The sequence below is a fragment of the Varanus komodoensis genome, unplaced genomic scaffold (genome assembly GCF_004798865.1).
Source record: "Varanus komodoensis strain SLA01 unplaced genomic scaffold, ASM479886v1 scaffold29_1, whole genome shotgun sequence".
Classification (NCBI taxonomy): domain Eukaryota; kingdom Metazoa; phylum Chordata; class Lepidosauria; order Squamata; family Varanidae; genus Varanus; species Varanus komodoensis.
Genome location: NW_025335759.1, coordinates 9895053 through 9914474, shown reverse-complemented (window position 1 = coordinate 9914474; position 19422 = coordinate 9895053). Strand labels below are relative to the sequence as shown.

Here is a 19422-nt window from a genome sequence, read left to right as displayed (position 1 = left end):
CTTCCAGGATGCCTCGTCGCATAACCACTCCATTTCTTCCTTTTTTTAATGCACCTTGTTACATTGCTCTATGAGCCAACAGAGAAGACACTCTCCTTATTTTAATTCCTACGAACATGAATGAATTCTCAGCTGGTTAATCATGGTGCATGACTTTCAGGGTTCCCCTGGAAAAGCACACACATTTGAAAGATATTGAGAAATCTGGGGGAAAAAATTGGTCAAGCAACCTCGTGAACTACCACCTTTGATTTTCAACCATCCTTTCATGTATGATGATGTAGGACTTAGACAAGTACAACAGCGATGGTCTGAGAAGCAAATTGTGTGTATGGGTGTGTGCGGGTGTGGATGTGAAAGCACGCCCGTGTGTATGTGTACACATATCCAGCACAGAATCCGCACCATCATCACCAAAAAATCCTGCCCCATCACTCACATAAAAGAATCAAGTATTTTCACGTTTATTTGGGGGTTGCCACTAAAGTCTCCAGTTTTTGGCTTCTATAGAAATTTGTCCAAAAAAGAAAAAAAATAAAAGAATGAAACAAAAATTAAAAAAGACAGACAAGACGTCGTGGAGAGGCGACCCTGTGGACCCGTCCTTGCTCCCCACTATTCTGCTTTTGAGGTCCTGGAAGGTTCACTTCCCCCCCTTAAAAAAAGTTGGGTTGGGTCTATTACCTCTGCTGTTTTCTTCCATCCGCCCCCTGCAGATCTTGGTCCTGTGCATTCCAGGTGTTTCTGTTAAAAGTGTGGAATCCAACCGGCCCCACAATTCCTCGGAAGGCGGCTTAGTTGACCCTGAGTTCGGCCTCAAGCCCCAAAGCATAGTTTACCCACACCCTGCTTGGGTAGGAGGTTGCTCACTGCTACGCATGTTTTCCAGTGGGGGCTCCAAACTTCACCCCACACATAAAAAGAGGGAACCCCCCAAAAGGGCTAGAATGTCATTTCCAGCTTTCCCGAGGCACACGATGGGGCGGTGGAGGGTTCTCTGCCCCCCTGGCGCACCTGTCTGAGCCACTCCCTCCCATAGGGTGAAGGCCTGGGGGAACAACACAAACGCATCTCGGAGGGGTTGGAGACCACTGTGTGTGGAAGGGCGAGGAGGAGCTGGCGGGGCTGGTCTGTCTCGGGCAGAGATCTGCAGGGACGATTCTTCCCACACAGGTGGACACTGGTTCTGCTTTTAGCCCACGGTAGGAGAGGGTCTCCCCAGAACGTCAGGCGGAAGTGGGCCACGGATCCATCACCCCAGCGGTGAGGTTCAGTGGGGGAGGGGGTGCCATGTGTGGGTCTTCCCCATGAGGAGGAGGAGGGGCGATAAGAAAGGGACTCCCTCTCTTGGACTTCAGGATGAGTCGTGGACTTCTTTCTCCAAAGCAGTCGGGGGCTGCAAGGACTTCCACACACCCCAAAGGGCAAGGGGACGCTGTGCCGGGGTGGGGGGTCACCATTGGCCGGGGTCCCCAAATCAGGGTATACGCATAGCGTACATGCCTAATACCAGGCACTCCGCACGAGCGCGAAGGCAGGGCCGAGGTGGGGGAGGGGCACGAAGCAAGTGGGGGGCGTCACTCCTGCTCGCTGAGTTCACGGGGGACCCCCCGTCGTGGAGTGCCCTCCTCAGGGGGTGGGGCCCCCCGAGGCGGCGGGGGCGCTCCCCGCAGAGTCTGGATGCGCCGGCACTCGTGGCAGATGCGGACGTGCGTGCAAGGCCGGGGGGGCTCCTCCAGGAGGCGCTGCGGGCCCGGCTCCGGCACCAAAGTCCCCGAGTAGAGCTTGCCGTTGCTGAGGCGCATCTCGCGCACGGAGCGCAGCGACAGGGCCCCGCGGGTGGCATAGTGGCGGCGCCGGCGGCGGGAGCGGGTCGGCTTGCGGCAAGAGACGGCGTGGCGCAGCTCGCGCAGCATCTCCTGGCAGACGGAGATCTGCGGGCACATCAGGGGAAGGGGAAGAGCAGTGAAAAGGTGCGTCCCTGCCCCTAGCAGACAAGAGTCTAAAAAGACATTTATGCATTAAAAAAGAAGCAGGACGCATCCCTCTCTGAGGCAAAATGCGCTGGCTGACCCCTAGTCCCCAGCACCCTGGGGAGGCTGCTAGGACTAAGACCTCTTTGCCCCTGCGGACCCAACCTCCCTCCTCCGCTGAGGGCAGCAGTGGTTGGGTTTGGGGGCAGCTTCCGGACCCAGGCAGGGCTTCACGGAGGGGCCGGCGAGGCCAGTGTGGCGAGGCCGCCCCAAGCCAAACCCAGCAGGCAGGAGCAGCCCAGCTGCGGTCAGGAAAGGCCCACCGTGTCTCCCCGTTCCCAGCCCAACTAGGGTTACCACACCCGGCAAGTACTTCACAGATCCATCCAGTACAACTGGCAATCCGAGAGTTGCCCAAAATGCTCACAGACTTCAGACTCTTCCAGACACCACACACAACCCAGATCAGGTTGTCTCCCAACCTCACACTTCACCTTCCAGATTCTTCTCTGGTTCGACTGTCTAAGCCCACCTGGAAGACCAGTATTTTTGGACTCCGGATGTTTTTATCAAACCGAAACCCACAATCAGTTAGTCAGACACTGCAACCCACTGGCACTTTCATTTCTTGGACAAAATGATTTCAGATGGAGAATCACCTGGTACTATCAGCAAAAATGCATTGTTGCAACTATTCTGTATTTTTTAAACTGATTTTCCACAGTGTTAAAAGAAAAGTATAAGACACTGGGAAAACACATGTAATGGATGGGAGGCAATAATACCTGGACCCACCTTGGTGAATGAGGCAGAGCAACAGTGCCCAAAAGGCCTCACCTGAGTGCTTTAGTTTTGCACATTGCCTTTGAATCACCAGACCTACATCCATAAATACTGCCAGGCCGGCTGAGACAAAGATCATCCCTATACTAGAATGCCCCAGACAAACTTATAGGGGTGGGAGGCTGACCGATCCCTGCCGGACTCCTCGGTAGCCTGTGTGCCAGAACAAGCTGCCGCTGAGCACCGAGGTTGGCTCGCGAGCCATCACAGCCTGCCAGCCTGCTCAAGACCTTGCCTCAATCGATCCAATCTTTTGAAAAAACCATTTCTGCAAAAGGCTGTCACGCCATCCTGCAGCAAGGCAAGCAGAGCAGGCATTCCATGAAGAACTACTTGCTCCTGTCCTTTCCGAACTGGTCGTCTTCCCATTTCAGGGAAATACAAGCACAGGCGCCCTTCCAGGAATGTCAGCCGCATTGTGATATTGTACTGGGGAGGCTGTGTCGGCTTGAGCAAAATGCACAGGGGAACCGTGACAGTCTTCATGGTGAACACCAGAAATCTTAGACTATAAGTTAGAAGGGTAAAAAAAGCCAGGCTTTGGAGGGGCAGTTAGGAGGCCGAAGGGGGGACGGTTCCTGCCAGAAAAGGCAGCAACTGACCAGGAACATGGGTGTTTTGCCTTTCCTGCAACCCCGCAGCACACCCTCAACCAATTTCTAGTCTCCTTGCGGCCCATTGCACTGCTTTTCCTCCCATTCCCAGTTTCTCCCATTCTCCCTCAGACTGCACTGCTTTTCCTCCCATTCCCGGTTTCTCCCTTCCTTTCCTTTCCCCCATGAGACCCTCCCTCACCTCCTCATGTTCAGCCGAGCGGCGCGTGGCCCATACAAACTCCATGACAGCCACAAAAACAGCTATGATGAGCCCACAGATCAGCACCACAAAAATGCCTCCAATATTCTCCATGCCAAGCCCTATGGGAGAAAAAGAAAAATAACAGAATCAGCCACTTGTCAACTGCGCTTGGCCCCCTGCAGAAGTACACCAGCTTTTCCAGCCAATTCCTGGAAAACCGTGACTTGTTAGAGCAGCTACATTCAGACAACACAATAACTCACATTGCAATAACAATCCTCAGTAAGGCCCGATCATGTTTCCTGAATCCAGTGTCAGTCAGTCAGTCAGTCAGTCAGTCGTCCGTCAGTCTCTCTCCCTCTCTCTCTCTCTCTCTCTCTCTCTCTCTCTCTCTCTCTCTCTCTGTGTGTGTGTGTGTGTGTGTGTGTGTGTGTGTAAGGAAGAGCTATCTGCTTTCTTTCAGTTTAATTATTATTTTTAATTCCCTAAAACCTGGGAATTGCAATTTGGTGAGGATAATAAAAACACCCTGCTAGAAAATCTAGGTCCTCCCCATTACAAAGTGACATTTCTCAGATCTTCCCGGGGAGAACGAATCACTGCTAAACCTCAGTTTAAGCTTAGGGACTAGGATACAGCCTGAATGAGATGGATATAACCTGCATTGCGTGCACACAATTACTGTCAGCAACCGTAGCAGTTATACTTTCTGGCTGCAGAAAACAAGTGTCACATTGAAACCCAGAAAAACGCACAAGACAAGAACAATAAAGGGCAGCGGTTATTTAAGAAATCATTCTTGACATATTTCTCTGATGTTTGTCAGGAAGATCTTAAAGATCAATAATGCTCAGGCTGGAAATAAAATCCTTTGTATCCAAAGAAGATATTCACTTGCTCAACAATTAATTAGACGCATATTACATCACCTTTTGACAGGATAAGGAACACGCTAATGTGTGTAGGAGGGGGATGTATCCCCAGCTGCACCTTCTCATTTTGTTTGGGGTTTTTTGCGGAATTGTCTTTTCTTCCTGCACGCTTCTCTGTCGCCACAAGAGGCCACCCTCCCCAATGCTTACGCTTCTGGTATTGGGAAGGAGCAAGAAATTATATTTCCAAATGAAGACCAACCATTCCCATGCAGAATCCAAAGATCACACCTGACCAACAGAAACTTTGGGCGTGCTTGCAGTTCTAGGGACTAATTTAGGTTCAGAACTGCTTTCTCTCCCTACTTGGCTTCCTACCTGAACCCTATTGCTAAATGTTAAGCGTAATTATACATATGCACCACAAATGAACGGACGGGACCTCGACGTTTAAAGAGATGAGGCACGTATCTTGTGTTTACGGACAATCTTCTGCCAGCAGCCCCCGTCACTCCCCTGCTTCTGGCCTCGGCCTCTGACCTTTGGCACGGTGGTCTTCCTCCTTGGGGCACTTGCTTCCTTCCCACCATTTGCGTTTCAGGATTTCCAGGCGGTTGTTTTCCTGAAGCTGTAGGATGGCGAGAGTGATCTCATCCCGGAATGGGGACCCTGAAAAATGGCGGGGGGGGGGGGGAGTCCAACACAAGGCGCCGTCGTTATTTGTTTTTTGGCTCCAGGCAAGACCTTTTTCTTTAAACGTTATTTTAATGAATTGCTGATTTATTAATTGGTTTTAAATCAGTTGCCAGGATGTTTCCAGTTTTTATGTATTTGTATCGTTATTTATTCGTTGGAAGCCACCCCCAAGGCTTATGCGAATGGGGCGGCATACAAGAATCCCAAATAAATAAATAAATAAGTCAGTGCCACACGCATTCTTGAGAGAGTATTCCCATTTTCTTAGCACAACTTTATGTGTTCTAACATGCACGCACATACACACATACACACCTCAGTGAAAAAGCAAGAGATCCTTCTCTGTTTTGCACTGCAGTCAGCCTGCCAATTTAAAATTGTGGCTCTCAGCAAGAATTCCTTGGGAACAGCTAGAATGGATTGAACTTCAGATGTGCTTTGGCACCCTGCCACCCGAGTCCACAGTTTCTTGCATCTCCTTGCGCACAGGAACCCTCCCACCCCAGTCCCAATAACCATCCATGATGCAATAAACAGCATGCTTGACCCATCTCCACACCGGGCTCTTACAGCAGTTCTCATACGGAGCATTTGCTCCTGTGCATGCAAAAGTGGGCCTTGTTTTGATTTTTCTGTGTACAGCATCTGGCACTTCAGGAATATGATTCTTAACAGTAGCAACCGCAAAATGATTGACCGTGTGACCTTGAGTGCCATTTTTGCTGGAAACGGAGAATGCAAACCAGATAAATAGAAATGTGGAAATACTGTTCCACGGCTACGATCCTTCCCCTTTTCCTGGCCCGGCCCTTGCGTGCTCCACTCACCCAGTGGCATCCCAATGCCATAGCCCTTGGTGTCAAGCAGGCCCCCGATCTGTGTGAGGTTGCAGTTCAGTCTCCGGTGGTACTCGTTCATAGTGCTCTCGAGCAGGAAGGCGTATTTCGAATTGAGCACCCTGGCGATTCCCTCCTCCGTGCTCTTCACGAAGACACTCGGCTGCTTCGAATGCATGTAATTCCACATCCGCTGGTACGTTTGGTACCGAGAATTCTGGGTGAAAAGAAAGACCGGCAAAGAGTGAGGGCACAAAGGAGGCAGGGTTGCGCAAGCCATCCCTCACGCGTCCGCAGGCTCTTCACTAGCAAAATAAAACCACGGCAGGCAGGGTGTGCACATAACGGGAGTGAGGGCCCGATTCCCTTGGTATTCCGCATTTCTTCAGGGCGAGGCGCCTGATTCTCCCACAGCTGGCAACCCTTTCAGGAAGGCTCGACTGAGAAAGAACGGTAGAATTTGCCGGTGGTAAACGCAGGCAGTCTAAATCAGCAGCAAAGCATAATGGAAAATACAGTGGCTCCATTCAGCTTGTTTCCCAGTTCAATTTACCCACTAGAACATTCTGTATCGTTCTGCCCCAGGAGGTGGCAGGTGTTTTGCCACGAACGAAGTCCACCAGGTGGCGGCAGCAGACGTGTAGCCCAAGGGGAAGTGAAGAGGACCACCAAAGCTTTCCACGACGGCCCACTTCTCCACTACAACCACCCAGGGGATCTTTACTGATGGAGATTGAGGTGCAGGTGCACCGCTGCTACAGCCTGATCTCCCCCTCCCTCTCCCCCTCCCCCTCCCTCTCCCTCTCACACACACATCATGTTCAAGCACCCAGCCAATTTGGAATTGCAGCTTTGTAGCAGAATCGAGGCAAGCTGCTTGCTCCCAAGCCTTAATACTGCACTGTCTTTTAGCATGTCAATGGGGGAGCGAGGCAGCTTGTGCTACAGAGTAAAAAAAAAAGCGGGGGGGAGATGACCTTTTCTGCCCCGTTCTTCCAAAGCCAACGGACAACATGAGAAAAAGAAGGTGTTTCGATTCTGCTTCCTTTTTATTTTTTTAAGCACCCAGCAATAAGGGATCTCACCAGTGACGTTTTCTTTGGGCAAAAAGGTGCATTTTACATTGAATAAGGGAATGACATTTTGACCCCAGACTTTGTCTGAGGTACCACAGAATAGTCCTGAAGAACCACCTCCAAACTGGGAACTCGATCGTTAATTCCTCTGCATTTGGTGGCACAGCAGCTACTATTTGAGGTCAGGAAAGCAGCTTCAGAGGAGGGCTAAAGGGGGAAGAACAAGGGGAGCGAAGACTGGAGCGATCCAGGGAGAAGGCATCCTGAAGTGACGTCAGGGTCCTTCCCTCCTTGTCTGAAAACACAGTTGTGAAAATGCAGAACAGGAGGAATGGCAGAGAGGGAGATGGCCCGGGCGGTCGACAGTCTCCCTCTTGGGGGCTTGCGTTCTCCACGGGTAAACGGTAAAGGTAAAGGTTTCCCCTTGACATTAAGTCCAGTCATGCCTGACTCTAGGGGGCGGTGCTCATCTCCCTTTCCTGGCCAAGGGAGCCGGCGTTTGTCCGCAGACAGTCTCCGTGGTCATGTGGCCGGCAGGACTAAACACCGAAGTGCACGGAACGCTGTTACCTGACCACTAAGTGGTACCTTTTTATCTACCTGCATTTGCATGCTTTCGAACTGCAAGGTTGGCAGGAGCTGGGAAGGAGCAACCGGAACTCACCCCATTGTGCAGATTCGAACCAGCGACCTTTCAATCTACCAGCACAGCAGCACAGTGGTTTAAACCACTGCGCCACCTGCCGTCTCCATGGGATTCTACCCTAAATAAACCAGGCCCGTTCCATCTATTATCCCCTAATTTCCACACCCACACCAGACACCATTTTGCATGTCCTGGGAGTGTGCAGGTCCTTACTGGGATGCTTTTGTTTGCAATGCTTTTTCTTTTACTTTTTGAATACATATAATTCTGCATTCCTGAGGATTGCCCACAAACTTGCAAAAACCACTGGCTTTTTGGGGTGGCCCCATTCTGCTTTCTGACCAATAGGGACCAGAGCAGCCCAGTTCAGTGGCAGAAAGGGGAACCCCTCCTTTGAGGGAAGAAGGGTTTGCTGCACTTTGCTCTGTTTTAAAGTAAAGCCAAGCATCACAATGCAGAGAGTCCCCATTAAAAAGTACTTTCCAGCACACCTGCAGCCTGCAGTAATCCAGTCACTGTATGTGGCAAAGCTACAGCTTTGGGACGGTATAGAAAGGGATTTGTGGGGCCCTGAGCAAAGCCAGACTAGAGAGGCCTTTCCTTTCCTTTCCTTTCCTTTCCTTTCCTTTCCTTTCCTTTCCAGACGGCCTACCACCTTGTTTGTTGATTGATTTCCCTTCATTAACGTCTCCTAGAGTGGAGGCTGCTGTTACTGTGGAGACAGGTTGCTAGAGCAACCAAGAGCAGGATGGAATTAGACAAAAAAGAGAGGGAGATAAAGCAGGCCTGACCAGACCGGTCACTGCCACCTTAGCTACTGTTGCCGTGGAAACCTCCGGCCCTGACCACTCCTGCCCCTTGCCCAGCGCACTTGGGCCAATGCGCCAGGCCCCAGTCCTGAGGGATGCACAAGGCAGACGCAGCGCGAGGCAGGTCAGGGCAATTTCCAAGGAGGGGCCAGGCCCATAGGCCCGCTTAAGCCCAGGAGACAGAAGCCGGGCTTAAATGCTGGGAGCGCAGGTCAAAGTAGCCAGCCCTCCACCAAGTCACGGACGCGGCTTTGCAGAGATTCCCCCTGCCAGCCTCCTGGAAGAGCCTAAAAATACCCAGGAAGAGAACAAAGAAAAAGTGAAGGGCTTCACTTTTAAGCATAAACCGTGCAGGAAGCCTCTGAGTTGACGGACAGTGAAGAAATGAATAAATAAATAAATAACAATTCCAAATACAGGAGAGGACTGGACTCTGGTACCTTTCACAGCAGTCTGAAAAAGGGGATTTTGGCAGGAAGCCCATTGTCTTAGAGGGATGGAAAAAGCGGCCTCGGCCCAAATTTCCCCTTTGAGAACGAACAAGAGATCTTATAAGCCTTTTCGTATGACTTGCTTTGTCTAAAACTCATACACTATACCCTGGGATTCACCAAGAGGAAGGGCAACTTAAAACATAATGCTAATAAATACTAAATAACATTTATGCATTCATAATGTTAATCAATAAAATGCTAATAATTATCACCCTTGATACCTGATTACATTTACAAAACAAAAGTGCAGGGTGCAGGAAGTATTCTGTATTGGAAGTCGCTCCTCCCAATTGCAGGTGTATGTAGAGTTTAGCCGTGTTGGCTGAAGGAAAAACTACTCTCAGCATGCTCAGAGATCCCCTTTCCTTCACATTGTGTCTTTCTACTCTCGAAGGCTTTGGTGTTGGACTCTGGTGAATGCTGGTTTAGATTCATAGTATTTGGCACTTAGATTGGGCCTTGAAAAGTTTCACTTATAATATCTCTGCAGGCTGAAAAGGCCCACACATAATATCTCTGATCGTTCAAGAGCTGGGTCATTGTCATTACGGACACACAGCAGATGCCGACAGGAAGGCAGGTGCCTAGGGCAGGTGATGCTGAACTCAAAGCAGCTCCTAGAAAATTCTACCAGTAAAGCTCACAGCTTCCAGGGTTTCCCAGAAGTTTCGCTGCCACAGGACAGATGGAGCTACTTCCTGACTTTTTTTTCTAATGAGGAGGAACATTTCATGGGAAAACTCCTTCAGCGTTCAGTGCTTTCCCACGCCCACAGAGCCTTGCAAACATCCTGCCCTACCCTAGGAGGAGGTCTAAAGTCAGACAAAAAGGCAACAGCTTAGAAAAGGCAGACCAGGAAGGGCCGCTATCCGGGCAGGGAGGGCATCTCTCACCTGGAAGAAGGTCATTGTGGAACCAGCATGGATAGTGCCATATTCGATGTTGGTTTGGTCAGCCAGGTCATCTGCCGATTCGATGGGGACCTCCATTCTCTGCACAGTGAGGAAGGCAGCCAGGTTGGCCGTATAGGAGGAGATGATAATCAGGGTGAAGGCCCACCTGCGACCCAAGCAAGAACACAAGCCCAGTTCACACAGGAAAGTCGGCGCTGAGGACGCCAAAGGGACCCAATTTTCCCCCAGTGTGACTGAGAGTTTTTATTGTACTGTGTATTATGGTTTTAGCTATTATTGTAATCTATTTTTATCGGTAGCATTGTTAGGACTGTGATGTGAGCTTCTCAGAGCGCCTTCTAGCAATGGGGCGGGCATAGAAACGCCATAAATAAAGAAACAAGAAGGAACACGGTTATTCTCAAGTTTGAATGATTACAGTCTTTGCTGAAGTTAAATATGGCAAGGTGCTGTGGTTCAAAACTACTCGGACTTTTGTTCCCTCAGTAAAGGAACATGGTTGCCATTGATAAAACAGGGCAGTGATGAGGGACAGCCATTCTTGGTATGCTCAGAGGCATTCCTTGCCACCGATCCTACAGAAGCAGAGAAAAATCATTCCAGCTGAGATCTCAGTTTCAGAAACCAGCACCAGTTTCAGAAACAAATTCCAAGCTAAACACGAGGTGATCCCAGCTCAAATAAATAAATAACCCTAGGCATTAATTAATTAATATTTATTAATAAGCCTCTGGGGAAAAAGGGGGGGAAAGCTGCTTCCTGCCTGTGGGAGAGTTGGAAACAACTTTTTCCTTCTCTGGTTAGATTCCAACCATCAAAATGATTGCCCAAAACTCCTACCCAAACCGGTGAGAAATGCCAGGTATCCAGCAGTCACCAGCCATCAAAATCTAGCAATGCTCATGTAAGCACAGGTGTTCAGTTAAATCCACAAGAATACCCGCTAACATCCTTAGCTAGAGGGAAGGTCATCTCTGCACCTGACATAGACCAAGAGCATTCCAGGTAAGTGACAAAGGACAGGGGGCGCAATCTCATTGCTCTCCCTGCAATGCGTAGAATCCCCCGAACTCAAAAGCTGACATGCTTGCTATGCCTCAAATGAAGAGTAGCAGCCATGCTTTCTGGCCTGCCGCCAAACCTCACACCCTGAATTTTATCTAGACCATCTAGATAAAGCAGCGGGGTGGGAGGGAGAAGGAGGCCAGCATGCCCAGTGAAACTAGCGCTCCCGCCACATTTTTTCTCTCCTCCAAGCTGCATCTGCAACCGTGGAAGAGGCACATGGCCCAGGTGCAAAACAGGTGGGACAGTGAGCAGGGTTTCCGGGCTAGGACCCTGAATATTCCTATGGCCCCCTCTCCCCAGTCAATGCTGGGCGGCCACAGGATTTGTCCTAAATGTGCGATCCTATTGGCATTAGGAGAACCTATCTTAAGTTAGTCTAAGTCTTAGTCACATATAGCAAGTGAAAGACCTGTTATGTTTTTATAATGAGGACTGACTTTTAGGACACATACATTCTGTTTTATATTTTAGCAGAATGAGCTGAATGAGCTCTGGAGAAATTGCTAATGAGATCTGGGAGCTACAAAGTGCAGCTATATCCAGGTTGGCAATTGATTCAAAACTTTTTAGTTGATTAATAATCTGCCTTTTAATTGATGATTCAATTGATGAATCAAGTAAAGTCACATATCACTGAACCATTAAGTGCCTCCCTGAGATGCTGAAGAAACAGCAACTCAGTAACCCTGAATGGCGACTCCTTAGCTTCTTTATTATGATTTCCATTTTTGTTCTCGATTAGAGTGACATGCAGAACGAAAGCAGCCTCCAAAGAAAACAAATGCGCTCTTAATTCACAGTCCCACAGATTAAATGTTGTCCTCTCCAATTAAAAATGCCCCCCACCGATTAATCAGCCCAAGCTTTAGTACCAATTAGGCTACCAATTAAGGGATGCAGACCTAATTAATATCTCCGGAAAGGAAAATCAGATTCATAGAAGCCAGAATCACAGGTTTAAAGAGGCAGCTCTGAATGGGACTGAAGAAGAACAGCAAGATTTCAGTGGTCTGAGCAGAGACAAAATGGTTCTGTGTATCTGGACGATGAGGCGCTTGGCATTTTCCAGATCTGCCCCAGGCCTCTGTCCAACCAACCGAGGCCCCCTCCACCCAGTGGCCCTGTCCCCCACCCATCGCCGCTCGGCAGGCTTGCAAGATGCACACACAGCGGTCGCTCACCAGACGCCACTGACGCAGCGGGTCGAGAGGGCCCGGGGCATGATCTCGGACCCCTGCTGCATAAACCCTCCAACTGGAAACCAGAGGCTGTTCCCCAGCGTGTACTGGTTTTCCAGAATGTTGTGCCGCTCCCGGAGACAGGGGTGCGGGTTGTACCATTCGTAGGGGCTCAGCCTACAAAAAGGAGAAGAAAGCAAGAGCGCCAACTTACTTCCAAGGAAATGCATTTAGGCTCAAGAGCAGATTCTCAGCAGCCTTGCCCAGCAAGCGAGTCTTGCAGGAAGTCCTCTGTGGCTACTGGTCTTGGTGGCTGTATGCCGCCTCCAGAATTAGAAACAGTGTGCCTAGAGAACATGGGCGGACTCGCGTATGACTTGTAGGTCCCCCATGGACAACCGGTTGGTCACCGCGTGAACAGAATACTGGGCTCAGTTCGCATGTGGTCTGCCCAAGGCTCTTCTTCCGTTCGGCTGTTTCCAACACCCTGGAGGATGCCGCACAGCTCGCCCATCCAGGAAAGCAGGGATGGCTGACTAACAACCCATGGATCGAGTGCAATCCTGAAAGCAATTTTATCTTGCCATGGGCCGGGCCACCAGTTTTTAATCAGGAAATGGGGTGAAAAATTGCCCAGTTTCATCCAAATGAGAAAGTGGAGGGAGCAACGTCCAAATCCAAATCCTCGACACGCGACTCCAACTCCTCCCTTTTCTATGGATCACTTACAGAGGATGCATATGATTCTCTCTGCGCATTGTGCTATGCCTGAGCACGTTTTCCATGACAGTGAAAAACTAACTGATGCTGACTCAGAGCACAGAAGAAAGGAAGAGCACAGAAGGAGACCATCCAAAACTCATCACCTTGGCCGCCCTAGTATGAATCCACAGCTTGGGACTACTTACCGGGCAGCTAGGAAGAGGACACAGCTGACAGCAAGATAGGCCAGGAGCATGAAAAGCCAAACAGCTGGGGAGAAGGGATCCAGGAAGGAGAAATACCCTGGTTTGCGTCCCTGTAAGGAAAGTCACCAGGACAGAAAGGGACACACACTGAATCTTTGCTCTCTGCTTCTAGCCCAGTCACTCCAGATTGGGTATAGGCAGTGCTCCATTAGACAGCTTTTCCCAGCTTGCTATGCTCCAGATGTATTGGACTGCAAATACATCATCCCCAGTCAGCATGGCCTCTTGGCCGGGGAAGGCTAAGCTAGGGCTGTGGAACTGCCACAGTGCACTCTGAGAGATCGCCTCCGTGACCCAGTTCAAGCCACGACTGCCCATCGTTTGCTGTTCGGTCTGAACTCTGGGTTGTGTTCCCCCTCACCAGCATGTTGACCTGACTTGCACAACACACAGTGCCTTACCAGGGGTTATTTAATTTATTACCTATGGGCAGCACTTTGCCTGTGCAACTCCCAACTCAAGGCTATACTATAGTCCAGACCCAGCCATGGGGGTCATGCAAGAGTTAAACAACCCTTGCACAACCCTTGCCTGTTTGTATACAACCCCCAGTAGCCCAGTTTGTGCAACATGGCAAGACTCCCCCTAGGGGCTCTATATTCCAAGCAGGGATCAGCACAGCCTACGGCTTCTCAAAGGTCAATTAAGCCATGATGGGTCGTTGTGCTGTGTGAACCCACCCAGAACGTCAGCACCATGCTCACTCGTTTGTTCGGTGTCGCTACAACTGTCTGTGGTTTAAACAACCCATAGCTAGTTGTGACCTGAGAAATGGATCTATAGAAACAGAGCCAGAAGCTGCCCACAAAGTCAGGATTTATGGCCCCAGTGACTAAGAGTGACAATACAACTGCATGTGTTTCTTTTCACTGACAGCTTACTGTCATTCTATCAGGTTTTGGAGAATGAGACTCATGGTGGTTACCTTGATTTCTACTGATTCATTATATGCCTGAGTATTTCAGCCATGCGTTCCCTTACTCTGCTTATAGGCCTTTCACAAGTCCCTGGGCATTTATGATCATGTAGTCTGTCCCTCCCTCAGTGAGCTCAGGAAGCCATGCACCAATCTGCTCTATAAACCCATTTTTAATCCCCATCACCTTGTGAAGTAACTCATACTGGCAAGACAGTGACCTGGTTCATCCTCCACTATCCCACGCTGTGTGGCTGAGGGCTTAGGGTTCTTTGTGGGTTCTCTAACCCCCAAACAACCCCTTCTGTAGGAGTTCGCATCCTATGACAAGCCAGGCACTCAGCATAACACAACCACCACCACGGGTAAATCAACCCATCATGGCTGTTGTGATAAGCGAACGCACTCAGTGGCTTGCCCAAAATCTCCCAGCGATCTTCACGGCTTAACGAAGGATTTACACCTTCAGTCCAAATCCAACAGTCTTAACTCAGCCTTCCTCAAGGTGGTGCTCTCCAGATGCTTTGGACCCTAACTCCCAACATTCCAAACTATTGGACATGCTGGCTGGGGCTGATGGGAGATGAAGTCCAAACTATCCGGAAAGTGCCTGAATGTGGACAGGTACTCCGATCGTGTCATCAGCTGCCTCTGCAGAGGAGAGATGATACACCTGCTGCTTCTGCGATCACAGCTTGCGACCCTCCCAGCGTGATCAAACGTGAAGAAAGAAAAAAGACAGGGGCAGTTGCATCAAACACCGCAAGAGGAAACTGTATTCTGCACATCCACCTGAATGGAGGAGAAGCCCATTCAGAAAGCAGAAGTATTCCTTAACGAGTTTCCCCTGATCAAATAAATATTGCTTTAGCAAGAGTGCACTGCATCAGATGCAGAAACCTGAAAATTAAAGCTTAAAACCTTCGACTTAAAATGGTGGCAGTGCCCAGCCGTTCTCAGCTCGGCACAGCTACTGAGACCGGCCGTGCTATCCTGGGCTTGGGAGGGTCCACCCCATTGCCCAATTGCTCACTCCTGTCCCCTCCCAGTGTCACCAAACAAGGTACACGTACCATGTGTACACGGTACAGGATGCTGATTCCCAGGGTCATGAAGGGCTTGGAGAAGTCGATGACCTTCTCCCGCTCAGCTGTGATGGTGAAAGCAGCCACTGCCAGATCAGCTTTCTGCGGAGCAAAGCACAGTGACCCCTGGCTGTCACTCAGAGAACTGCACATCCCAACCTGCACTACACTCTATGCTGCCCTCTGCTGGCTGGGAGCAGGAACACAAAGCTGTGCCTTCCGCCGCCACCCTCCAGCCATGTGAACGGTGACGGTGAACAAACAGCGCAGCTTCTCGGGGAGCGACGAAAAGATCCATTTGCAGTGAAGTTTGCAGGGACCTCAGACAAGACCTTGCAAGCAGAAAGGCAGCAGCATGGAGGAGAGTCTTGCGGGGAAGTGAGGCTGTGGGCCAGGAAGGCCAAGCTGCTGCTGAGCAGTGGGAGACACCCCCACCTCTTATATGATTAGACTCAATCAGCCAAATGCATGACCGCAGGTCGCCAGTCATCTTATCCAGAGAATGCCTTCCCCATGTAGGCAGTTGAAAATTATGCAAAGTTCACATAATCATTTCTAGAAAGTGTTCTTAACACATGGCCAGAAAACCTTTGCCGTGCTCCTAATTCCAATGTGCCCGTGAAGTGAAGCAACGGCAACACCGGGGGCTTCTTGCCCCACCTGTTTCTCTAGTCCCTCTGGTGGACCCGAGGAGCCAAATGCATCCAACAGCCAAAGGCTGTGGTGTCCTCTTCTGGTCGGTGAGCCGAGAACTGCAGCAGATGGGAGTGCTTTCTGCAGTTCACTAAAGGCACTAGCCAATGCCAACTGGGACAGAAAAAATGGCCAGGTGAGGCATGCTGGGAATTGCAGGCCATTTTTCTGCCCAAATGGAAATAGGATTGCACCCTAAATCTTTCACGACATCTGCTGCTGCTCTGTCACTTTCAAAATAAATACCAGCTTTTCTACATATAATTGCCTTTCATACCCATTGCTGAAAAAGTGCTAGGAACCCAAAGAATCCAATACTCAAATCATTATTCCTAACTAAGTGCTAGTTTGGGCTTGCAGCCCAGCCTATCTATACATACTGCAAAATGAGACAGCAGAATTATTCGGGGTTAAGAGGGGAATGTCCTACTTCAGGCACTGGAGGCAAAGATGCTACTTCTGAATGCTTTCTCATGGTCAAAAATAGATCAATAAACAAACAAGCCACCCTCCAAAATAAGTTAGCACCAGGATGGGAAAATAGTCTAGCCCTGTTTTGCTAACTTTCTACTTGCTGTGAGTTTTCCCTGTAAAGCAGCTTTCAACAAACTGAGCACCACCACACCGCACACCCCTGTAATCAGAAATAGTACAGTCCATTCTGCCTCCACCACACCAAGAATCTGACCTACTGCATTCTGCTGCATGTGTGCACCAGATCTTTTCTGAAAGAGGTGCCGTGGACGCAGCATGAGGCATCGAAGAAATCCTAACCCTAGTGCACATCAGTTCAACTGCAAAGGTTCACGCTCAGGTCCTCTCCCACCAGCCTGCAGGGCTTGCACTGAAATTCCGGTTCTGAGCCCTAAAAGCAGGTGGCAGAAGAGCCCCAAGCTGCCCCGAGAGTCTGAGGCCATGGGGCTTTCCTCCAGGGAGAAGCTGGGATGAAGAGATGGAGGGGGGGTGTTTCTCAGCAGCCGTACCCTGTTGATGAGCTCTCCCACCATGCCAGTCCAAGATCCATTGGGCTCAGGGGCTCCGTAGAGTCCATCCTCCACTAGCTTAATCTGGAAGCGGAACTTCAGGATGTCGGCAAGTTCGTGCAGCACGTCCACACAAAAGCCCTCATACTGCTCGGTGCCGGACAGTTCCTGGAAGTTTGCACGGCGCATCACATAGGGGTTCTCCTGCGGGAGAGAGCAGGGAGCCGTGAAGAATCCTGCAGCTGGCGTTGTGCCGTCCAGAGGACACGTGCAAGTAGAAGGTTTTCAAGAGCGTGGACTATTTCGACAGGGAGTCTTGGTTCCAAGATAGCACAAGACCAACCCCACTAAACACCAAAAATCCTCAGGGAACATCGGAGGGGGGATGTGAAAGCCACATTGCCTGGGGACTAGTACATAAGAGGCTGTGCACTAAGGTCAGAGGGCCCCCCAGTCCCCCTCCCCATGTCTTTTCTCATCTGTAGGAGCACAGGAAGCTCCGTTTGACTGAGTTGGACCATCGGTTCATCGTAGCCCAGTTTGCCAACACTGACAGTAGCCCAGTGCATTCCAGACAGCAAGTTTCAGCTCTCCAGGACTTCAAACTTCAGGAAGGGGCAGGAACTCGTTCAGCCCCAGCTGAAGATAAGGATCGTCTGCAACCAAAGCAGGCACTGTAGCACAGAGCTGCAGCCCTTCCCCTAATTTCTGCCACCCTCTTTTTCCTTTCTCTCTCCCTCCTGCCACACTTTTAGCAAGTCATTCCCCTTTTCGGAAACCTGTCTCTCTCCCAGGCTTTCTCCCCTCCTAGCAGACTGTCAGGGCAGACATAGCCTGCTCTAGACAGAGGCTGGAGCAGATCGCTTACAGAGGGCTTTCATAATTGCTTCTGAAATGACACAGAGGTGCCCAAGTCGCTATTCCAGAACTAAGCCCCATGTTTTCCTTTCTGCAGCAGCCTGTCAGATGACTCTGGAAGCACACACAGGGCGATGACCCCTTTCCACTCCTGCTCCTCTGCACCATATTTTATTCAGATCAAGCAGGCCTTCTGCACACAAACTTGGCTCAGTATCACACAGAGACTGTGGTCTTCTCTAATTCTTTATGCAATCCAGGCGACATGCCCATCAACACATCTGTACGGCACCCTCCAGAAGTATTGGAGCACAATACCCATCATCCCCAATCAGCATTGTCACTGGCAGGCAGAGAGAGAAAGAGAGAAGGGGTGGACTCACACCTCTTTTGGATCTGCAAATGGTTAGTCCCTAAAACTTGAAAAAGTCTTCTTATTTCAGCACCAAAGCTATAGCAGTTCAGCTACCCCAAAATGACACGAGGTGCTTCTCTAATCCACCCACAGAACATTAGTTATTGGGTCGATTAGCAATGTAATAAATAAATGAATGAATAAATAAATAGATAAATAAATAACACACACACACGGTTCAGAGCCAGTTACGTGCATTGGATTATCCAGTATAAATTCTTATGGGAGACAGAGCTAAATTGCCCCCACCCACTCTCTCCACACCATGGGTACATTCACACAACCCACTGTGAGCTGTTGGGTTGGATGTTGACCAGACAACCCAGGGTGCTCCTGACAGAGGACCAAGACCACTGAGTGACCCTTCTTTCCTCCTCCTCCTCCATCTACTCACAAGAATCCCAGGGGACACTGTGGCAGGACCTACAATTTTCCCCTCTTCCTGCAGTGATGACAAGCCCATTTTGGCTCTCCGTGGCTTTTTTGCACTTTACCATGATGGCAAAAGCCAGTCTGACAGCCAGTTTTCATGATCCCTGCTTGATAGCCACGGACAGCCTCTCTTCAAAGCCCAAGCGGTGCCTTGGATGGGTTGTCAGATCTTTTGCGTGGGCCATAGGACTGAATCCCCTGTCGAAACCCCCTTTGAAAGGGACCCAGGAGCTACACAGACCAGCTGCAAGAGCCTTGTAGAAGCAACAGTCCCAACACTATCAGTATTTCTCCCTCTTGGAGGACAAGATGAGCCTGCTAAAATTCTCCTCTGTACCAGTTCAGGGACCAGGCCATCTCTGGCTCTGCTTACACAATCTGCCAGCTACTCCCTCACTGCAGAGGCCACAGCCTCTCAGTCAGAAGCCCACTTTTAAAAGGCAGGACAAAAACCCCTCCGGGACACTTGTGGCCTCAACAAAGCCAGGGTTTCGGCCCACCAGAGCAGGGGGCAGCCTTACCAAGATGGTGGTGACTATCAACGTCTTGTTGACCAGACTCTCCGAGACATTGATGTCCAGCGTCGTGGCATTCATGGCAAGCGTTCTGTTAGAGTACCACACCCCAATCTGCAGAGAGGGGAAAGATTGCGGAAGGGTCTCAGCCCTTCAGAGCTGCGGAACATGCATTGGTTACTTCCCAGTTGGATTTCTGTAACGCGCTCTGCGTGGGGCTGCCCTTGAGGACAGTCCGGATACTTCAGATGGTGCAAAATAGAGCAGCCAGGTTGCTGACGGGGACTGGGCGTTACTCTCACATAACCCCAGTCCTCTACCAGCTTCACTGGCTCCCCATTGAAGTCCGGGCTC

The 19422-nt window shown here is 50.1% G+C and overlaps 1 protein-coding gene across 1 annotated transcript in view; it reads right to left on the bottom strand.

Moving 5' to 3' along the window:
• Positions 1 to 1544: 1544 nt before the first annotated feature.
• GRIK5 (glutamate ionotropic receptor kainate type subunit 5) overlaps positions 1545 to 19422 on the bottom strand; it is a 35914-nt gene continuing 18036 nt past the window's right edge. The window contains exons 10-19 of the mRNA XM_044435189.1: positions 19075 to 19182; positions 16849 to 17052; positions 15161 to 15274; positions 13112 to 13221; positions 12207 to 12380; positions 9937 to 10102; positions 6010 to 6235; positions 5027 to 5155; positions 3612 to 3733; positions 1545 to 1934 (exon numbers count right to left, since the gene is read on the bottom strand). Coding sequence (XP_044291124.1) covers positions 1578 to 1934; positions 3612 to 3733; positions 5027 to 5155; positions 6010 to 6235; positions 9937 to 10102; positions 12207 to 12380; positions 13112 to 13221; positions 15161 to 15274; positions 16849 to 17052; positions 19075 to 19182 — 1710 coding nt within the window. The 3' untranslated portion in view covers positions 1545 to 1577. The remainder of the gene's footprint in view (positions 1935 to 3611; positions 3734 to 5026; positions 5156 to 6009; positions 6236 to 9936; positions 10103 to 12206; positions 12381 to 13111; positions 13222 to 15160; positions 15275 to 16848; positions 17053 to 19074; positions 19183 to 19422) is intronic.